The following is an 8,862-nucleotide window of genomic DNA, read 5'->3' on the forward strand; positions in this document are numbered from 1 at the left end:
AAAAAAAAAAAAACAATACAACAAGATGTGAAATCTTCTCCAATGAAGTGATAAAACACTTCTCTTCAAGTGGCGAACACTTTTGCAAACGGGCACGGAAACCGAGGCAGCTTTTCCTCAAGATTTAGTACTTCCGCGGCTCTGATACCATGAAATGAAATGGGGATCTTCGAAACACGAGCTTTGATTAACAAGAGCAAGTGTCAAGAATGACACTAAAGCATAACCCTTAAAAAGGGTATAACTGGAAACAAAATAAAAATAAAAATGTATTCTTTATTGATATGAAAAACCAATTGCTTAAGAAGCATTGGAGTGAAATACAAGAGGGGCTGCACCCCTTTATATACACAGCTGAAAGAGGACTCAATAGAGCTGTTGGGCACAGTCCAACAGCTCTATTTAGAGCTGTTGGAATGTGTCAGTCCAACAGCTCTATTAAGAGCTGTTGGACTGTGTCAGTCCAACAGCTCTATTGCTAGTCAAGTCTGGACAGGACTTGACTAGCAACAGTCATTCTAGTTCAAACTGAACTAGATGACATAAAGACAAAAAATAAAAATAAAGGAAAAAAAAATACAGAAAAGAAAGAAATTAAAAATGTATTTATATATATATATATATATAATATTATTATATATACATAAATGTACAGTTTTACATTTTAACACAACTTTCATATTTTGAACATTCAACTTATTGATTAATTATGGGGTTAATGCTAAGTTAGAATTATGGAGACAGACATTGTTTTGATTGATGAGTCTAGAGCTGGGGTTAATGCTAAGTTAGAATTATGGAGACAGACATTGGAAGCTAGAGGTTTTAAGTTGAGTAAGAGTAAGACTGAATATATGGAATGTCGGTTTAGTAAGCAACGAAGTAGGGATGGGAGTGTAGTGAAGCTTGGTGAGCAAGATATACCGGTGAATGATTATTTCAAATATTTGGGATCCATCATTCAAAAGTATGGAGAAATTGATGGAGATGTAAATCATAGGATAAAGGTTGGGTGGATGAAATGGAAAAGTGCTACTGGAGTGCTGTGCGATCGTAGAATGCCATTGCGGTTGAAGGAATAGTTTTATAGGACGACTATTAGACCCGCTTTACTATATGGTACGGAATGTTGGGCTGCCAAGAGACATCATATTCAAAAAATGAGTGTAGCTGAGATGCGGATGCTTAGATGGATGTGTGGAAATACAATAAAAGATAAGATTCGGAACGAAGAGATACGTAAGAAGGTAGGTGTTGCACCCATTGAAAATAAGATGCGAGAGAATCGTTTACGGTGGTTTGGACATATTCGGCGAAGGCCTAATGATGCTCCAGTTAGAAGGTTGGAGAAATGGGAAAATATATTAGTTAAAAGAGGTCGGGGTAGGCCTAGGAAGACTTGGATGGAGATGATAGGAAAGGATATGAATGCTTTGAACCTCACCGAGGACATGGCGTTGGATAGAAATGATTGGAGGAAAAGGATTCATGTGGAAGACCCAAAATGAATTTCTTTTTTGGTTCATATCGCTGACCCCAATTGTTTTGGGATGAAGGCGTAGTTGTTGTTGTTGTTGTTGTTGTAACTTATTGATTAATTATATAAAATTCAATTTATTACTTCTAATTGATTCAATTCATGGAATGGTTTGTGGTATGGTTATATTAAATCTTTAATGTACCCTAGGTCCTTGGAAGGTTTTCCGCAATTGTTTAAAAAAAAAACACTATTTTTCGAGGGTCAGTTGGGTTCATTACAAGATCAGTTTCCTAAGGGTTCAGATATGCAAAATGAAGTTCACGTGCATAGAGACAAACCTGTTCAAACGTATACCAGGAGAAAGGAAAGCGTCTAACTCGTCCCTTTCTTAGATCAAGTAGAGGCCATGGACTCTAATCTCAATGCTCCACCAACTAATCATGAATCAAAATCACATGAACCATCTTCTCCTCAAGTACAATATAGCACTTATATTTCCATCCCTCCTACTCGTTTTGTTTTATATGAATCCTTTTTGTCTAACCACCATGCTTCGTTGGCTTGAACCATTCTTATAATAAGCCTAGATCTTATGTTGATAGAACTTCTTAGGAATAGGGAAGGCTATGGCTGAAGAGCTTAATGCATCAAAATGATGAAAGCATAAGACTTGGTGAAACTCCATGAGGAAATGAATGAATGCAGTTGACTGCAAGTGGGTCTACATGATTAAAACAAAAGCAGATGGCTCTATTGAAAGATATAAAGTAAGGCTCATGGCAAAGCAATGTAGTCAACAGTTTTAAACAGTTTTAAATTGACTATGCAGACACATCTACCCATGTAGTGCATATGACAACCATCATGACCTTATTAGCTATTATAGCAATAAAGAATTGGAACCAGTGGCAATGGAATGTCTAGGATGCTTTCTTGAATGGAAAACTGGATTAAGAAGTTTAAATGGAGATGTTTCAGGGGCTTTCAATATCAAAAGCATTGTGAAGATTTGAACATTATCATCATTGTAATGAAACAAGAACAAGAACCCTGTGCCTCTTATGGGCTTACAAGAACACAATATTCAAAAGCACAAGGACCACTTATGGGTCAATCACATAAACACATACACATAGGCCACTTATGGGCCAAGAGCACAACAAAAAATATAAGAAATTGTATTGCTAAAATGCTTGAGAAAGCATTAGAATTACATGAGGGGGAGTTCTCTATTTATACACAACAAGGAGCCCATAGAGCCGTTGGGACACTCCCCAACGGCTAGAAATAGAGTTGTTGGGGAGGTCCCAATGACTCTATTTGCTTGTTACACAAATGCCCCCAACATTTGATAAAAATCCTATTCTATAAAAATAAAATAAAAAGGACTGTTGTGCCCCTAATGGGCACAGCATATTACAAGGTTGTAAAAAGACTAAAATACCCCTATTAGGTATCTAACTATTACAATGATGAAATGTATATATATATAATGTATATACACATTCTATATATATTTATATACATATATGTGTATGCAAATATGCATATCTTAACAATCATGATCCAACCTTGTTTGTGTCTTCATCAACTAGTGGGAGATGTATATTGTTACTATATGTGGATAACATGATTATAGCGGGTAAAGACATTTAAAGGATTGAGACATAGAAGAGACTAGCAAGTTTATTTGAAATGAAAAATTTAGGAGTCTAGAGCTATTTTCTTGAACTTGAAGTTACATAATCTAAGAGAGGATTTTACTTGTCTCAGCATAAGTATACAACTGAGTCAGTTGCTAAAGCAAGGTTGGCAAATGATACTAGGAGAATCAACTCCAATAGTACTTTGACTCAAAGATGGAAAGATGATAGAGGATCCAGTTAGGTACAGATAGTTGTTGGGCAGTGTGGTTTATTTGACTATCTTTATACTAGATATCATGTTTGTCGTGCATGCAGTGAGCCAGTTTATGACTTATCCAAGTTAGGTTAATCTGGTTGTTCTAAAGATCATTAGATATGTGAGAGATACTCATACTACATATTTTGGCAGGTTCTTATCCTCTAACTCCACTGATTTGAGAGAATATTGTGATGCAAAATTTGGGGGATCTACTTGGATAGGCATTCTCGCCAAGTTTCTGATTTAATTTGTTACATAATTTTTCTTTTATTTGTTGTTTCATTGTAGCCTCTTTAGCAAGAAAATCCTTATCAACTTGAGTGCCATCACTTGAAGCGGTGGAGCATTTATGCTTCTGTTCATTAGGCACACACGTGATGACACAACATGGAGGATAAGATCAGAGGTCAGCACTTCAGATGCTTCCTGATTTATGTCCATGCCTTCAATAAAGTGACAAGTCAAAGAATGTGTGAACCTGCACTCTGTGAACCACAGTTTTGAGCATCTGATGAATGTTGGAAACTCTCACAGGTTGAATTTTCTCCTTGTAGCTGAGCATGATCATTTCTAAAGATAGAGATCATTTCTCCTTGTACCTCTTGGATCGAACACTTGAATCCATTTTGGTTAGGATGTTAACTGTGACTTCAACCTTTGCCACCACCACCACCTCAAACGTGAAGGTAGAGGTAGGTCATAGGTGCCCTTCTCCCATCCTCAAAAAATGGCTTCCAGAATTTCTTTGCCCTAAATCTGGCAATCACCCGGAAGATGCCAGAAAAAACTCTGCAACACTATGAATGCAGGTAGCCAGTATCACCTCCCATGGTATTTTGATGAGATAAGGTGAATAGTTGCAGCACAAGAGTCACTCAGGGCATTACAGATCAAAGCACCACGTCTTGCAAGGATTTGGGCAACGCAAACACAAGAGGTTGCTGTTGTGGGTGTCACAAACAGCCCCACCACTGCACCATGCATAAGACCAACATGTTACCCCTCAATGTTGTTTATGAACTGGGTGTGGTGAGGGCAGCAAGCACTTTAGGTATTGTTTATGAACTCATCTTTTTCGGACAAGGATGGCACTTCAACAGAGGAACCTTGCCCAAGTTCCTTCAACCTTGCAGATAGGTGATCGCATATCGCATCAATCTGATCAAAACTAGATTCCAACATTGTGCCCCTCAATGTTCACCCCAATTCAATCAATGATCTTAACCATCTTTGTCACCAATTACAACACTTCATGATGTTCGGAATCCTTGATCTAGATGGTTGTAATACCAATTGATAGCATTTAGTTTGGATGCTATCAAAAACAGTAGCCTAAGTTATGACATGCTCACAATTCAGGAAGAAGAAGAAGAGAGAGAGAGTCACTTAGTGGGTAGGGAACCTCCAAAACAAGTTCCTAAATTTTCATTGATGAGTCTCTAATTACAATTCATCTCCTTCATTTAGCCTAATGCTCATTTCCCATTAGATCCGGATCTTACAATGCCCGATCCGACAATAGCAATTACTATATGTTTCACAGCAAATTATGGGCAGCCCCCACTTTGGCATATCAAGATTGATCAAGTTCAAGGTTGTAACCACGTCACCCTGATAAACTTGAAGCAGTCAACGTGCCTTCTTTGCCAACCCCCATTTTTTAGCATGATTACTCATTCAACATTATAAGATGGTAACCTTCTTGAATGTCCATGTTGGGAATACTTGTGGAAATTACATGGACAATAATGGAATCTATGTTCAGAATCCTAGAGATGGTAATATGAATTCCAAAGGCCTTAATGAATGTGGATGGTGATATCTCTCTAGGCCTTTCAAGCCCAGACTTCTTAGTCATCTTCTGTGATTGCCAACTCATATTGTGTAAAAGAATTATCAATAAAGCCTCTGCAATTTGGTGATTCTCAACTGCCAAAACCAAGATGCAGTTATGCTTAAAATGGTGATCCCTTATTTTGAATGAGGTACCCAACCCCCATGATCTTTTATGGTGATAATCACACTGAATTCAATGACATTATTTATCTAGAAGGAATGAGATATGGATAGCAAAAATAAGTGAGACTAGGAAAAGAAGCAAAACCAGGAAATTTATGTCGTTGACCATGTATCTATTAGTGTCTAACATAGATCTCCACAAAATTTCATTTTTTTTACAAAAATTTGAAAACAGAGCTAGAAAAGACCATGTATCTATTAGTGTCTAACATAGATCTCCACAAAATTTCAAATTTTTTACAAAAATTTGAAAACAGAGCTAGAAAAGAATCTATATTGTTAAAAAAAAAAGTAACCAATGAAAATGTTCTATCTTGGAAAAACAGAAAAGAGAACATCATGACAGTTTCTTAATAATTCCAAATATTTTCTTGATAGTATTATTATACTTTCAAGATACTTTGGAAGCATAGTAATTCAAACGAATGTCTAAAAGTTATTGTGCTCAAATATCTCCCAAAAATGATACGATATTTCTGAAATATCAACAATATTCCCAACCATGATATGTGAGTGACACATAGATAGGTAGATAGAGAAGAGAAGAAAGGGAGAGATATGCATCGTACCCAAGCATGTCTATTCATATAAGTTCATCAGGAAATTTAAAATAACTGCAATTATCCACATTCACTACCACATGATTCAGGCCAGCGTGACAAAATGCAAGGGTCATTATCCACATAATTATCATCATAGTAGTTGTTGTTGCAGTTGTGTAGTTACTATCATATTCAATAATGGCGAGCAATAATGACTAGATGAGTAGCTTAAAATTTTTTGGCAGCTTTTAATTTCTTTTTGTTTTAGTGAAAATGAGCAATGGCAGACTATAAAAGCAAAATTCCTCGTATCAAACCCATTTTTCCACCATCTTTCACATCCCCTTATGTCATCACTTCAATCTAAGCAAGAAAAAGCTCCATGGATGCAGCACGTCATGCAGCCAAAGGAAAGCAGAGAACTAGTACGTTTTCCCACCTTTGCCCCAGACACAAGCTAATTTTTTATGGTCTTCAACTATAATATTACATGGCATAAGGAATAGGTAAAACCATTCAAATATAAAAGAAGAATAGGTACCAGAAGAAGCTAAGCCAAGTAAAGAAGAAACCATCACGGAGGATCTGTGGGCAACCTGCACCAACTACTACACAGTGGTTCATCCATCCACACATGAAAACTCCACCTTCAAAAACATAGGGTCTTTTACAGTTGATGCCAAGCTTTTAACTAAAAAATCTATACTGCAAAACTGGGATGCGAAACAACCTTTTGCTACCACTTGATCCATCTTATAAACATAACATCATCAAATCAAGGTGTTTTTATACATCTATGCATCACGAAAACTGGGACAACCCAAATAAAGCGGTAGTTATCTACGCCCATCTTTGCAAACGGTGCATTTTAGCCTCCACGCTCAATAGGATAAAAATTATATCTCAATCCAAAATTATTGCTCAAGCCACATAAACCACTAATACAGGGCCGCAATCCTACCATCTACTCCAATAATAGACACCCATGCAGCTTCAAACAAGTGTGAATTTCACTGAGAAATCACTTATTTCAATCCATAGCATTGTCACTAAACCATGTTTTACGGAGAAACCCAGTTGTAAACAGAGCCTATTGAACAAACCACAAAGATGGGTGGAGTTTGAACTCCACAACACACCAAAAACACACCTTTTACACAGAACAGACACCCAATCAACTCCATCTCGAGAAGAAAAGAAAAAATCGATCCCAGAAAAACAGAGAAAATTGAAACGAGACCGAAAAGGGTTTTAAAAAAAAAAAGAAAGAAAAAGAAATCGAGAAAAAAAGGAGGTGCTTTTACCGGAATATCTCGAGTAGATATCGGCAACTGCGTCCGCGGAGCTCAAGGGAGATGAGCCACCACCTTCCATGGCTTCCAACGAAACCGAATCACAAAGCGAAACCAAAGAAAGGCGTCTAGGGTTTCTGCATCCAAGAGATACAGGACAAAATCTTCTCCCTTCCCCTCCTTTCTCTATCTATCACTTGCTTGTTTGGGTGAGAAGATGCTAGGGTTTGAAGGCAGTGGGCATGCCAATGCCCGGAGAGAGAGAGAGAGATGTCGTGGGGATTTACTGGATTTATATGGAAGAGCTTCGCATCTCTAAAATACTGTCAATTTATAGAAGACTGCCACAAATTTGGCTTATTACATTCAACTGCTACTTTTTTAAAAATAATTTAAAATTCCTGTCTGAACACCCTTGGCTGAGCACAGAAATTCGCTAAACGAGTCGAGTTTATCTTAGGTTTTCCACTCTTTTTTTTTTTTTTTACATTTTTGTTTTTTGTCTCAAGTGTTCCGAACACAGCTGCTCCAAAGGATAGGTGAAACACCCGGGATACCTAGGATATGTTTGATGGCGCATCTTGCGCGTCGCAGGGGACCAAAAGCCTCAAAATTACATATTTTTTAACAAGGGACGCGGCGGATGCGCGCGCAGAACGTTGTCCGCCGCATCCATATTACTGTGATATTTTCGTTCCACCCCTCCCCTGTTATAAAACGAACGGAGACGGGAGGAACAAATTTTAAAAAAAACAATGCCTCGATGGGCGCACCCTTGTCTCGCCCAACTCTCTCTTTCTTTCCTTTGCAGCGGGATCGCCTTTGGTAGAGTTAGCGGAGGGGGGAGGACCAACCATCTCTCCGGATACCATCCCCGGCTTCCACTGCACCAAGGTAGGCAAACTTCCGGTCATCTTTTTCTCTTCCTTGTTTCCTTGTTTCTTCCACGCCCCATTTGGTTGGGTGGAGGAAAACATGAGGGGACCGAAGCGGCACCATGACCCTACCATACCACTATCGGCCACATAGAGTGGAAAACGGTCTTGGGGTGCCGTCGTAAAACAGATGACACTTGAACACCACTTTTTTCTGGCCACCCACATGGCCGGAAGGGTTGCGGTCGTGTTAGGTCTAGCCAGGAAAAGCTTTTTTATTTTCTAAGGCCCTCTGTTGGTTTTACGGTGATAGGGTGGTGGGTTAAGTGTCATGCATGTCAAATAGCACCTTTCCACCTCATTTTCCAGTCACTCTCTTAGCCGGATACAGCCGGACCCTTCTTAGTTATCGGATATGGGGTGGCTAATTTATTATGGTTTTTTAAGGGCTGTCCTGATTCAAATGGCTAGCGGTTTTGGGCTTTTGTAAGTGGGTGAAGTGTCATCCTTGTTCTTTTGTTATAGCCACCAATGCATGAGAGGAACAATGACTAAAACTGTTTTGTTATCGCACACATTAGATTTTTGTTAAATTTTGATAGAAACAACAACAACTACTACTACTACGCTTCATCTCAAAACAATTGGAGTCGGCGATATGAACCAAAAAAGAAAATCATTCTAGGTCTTCCACATGAATCCTTCTCCTCCAATCATTTCTATCCAATGGCATGTCCTTGGTGAGGTTC

The 8,862-nt window shown here is 38.4% G+C and overlaps 1 protein-coding gene across 2 annotated transcripts in view; it reads right to left on the minus strand.

The window, feature by feature from the left end:
- Positions 1 to 7,536, minus strand: part of AAR3 (defective in cullin neddylation protein (DUF298)) — an 83,170-nt gene extending 75,634 nt beyond the window's left edge. Inside the window, exon 1 of one of the 2 annotated variants that reach the window (XM_089986612.1) lies at positions 7,251 to 7,536. In XM_089986612.1, coding sequence (XP_089842738.1) covers positions 7,251 to 7,320 — 70 coding nt within the window. In that variant the 5' untranslated portion in view covers positions 7,321 to 7,536. The remainder of the gene's footprint in view (positions 1 to 7,250) is intronic. The other variant, XM_089986613.1, reaches the window with a different exon arrangement.
- Between the last annotated feature and the right edge of the window lie 1,326 nt (positions 7,537 to 8,862).

The sequence above is a fragment of the Nuphar pumila genome, chromosome 14 (assembly GCF_984573655.1).
Source record: "Nuphar pumila chromosome 14, dmNupPumi1.hap1.1, whole genome shotgun sequence".
NCBI classification, from domain to species: domain Eukaryota; kingdom Viridiplantae; phylum Streptophyta; class Magnoliopsida; order Nymphaeales; family Nymphaeaceae; genus Nuphar; species Nuphar pumila.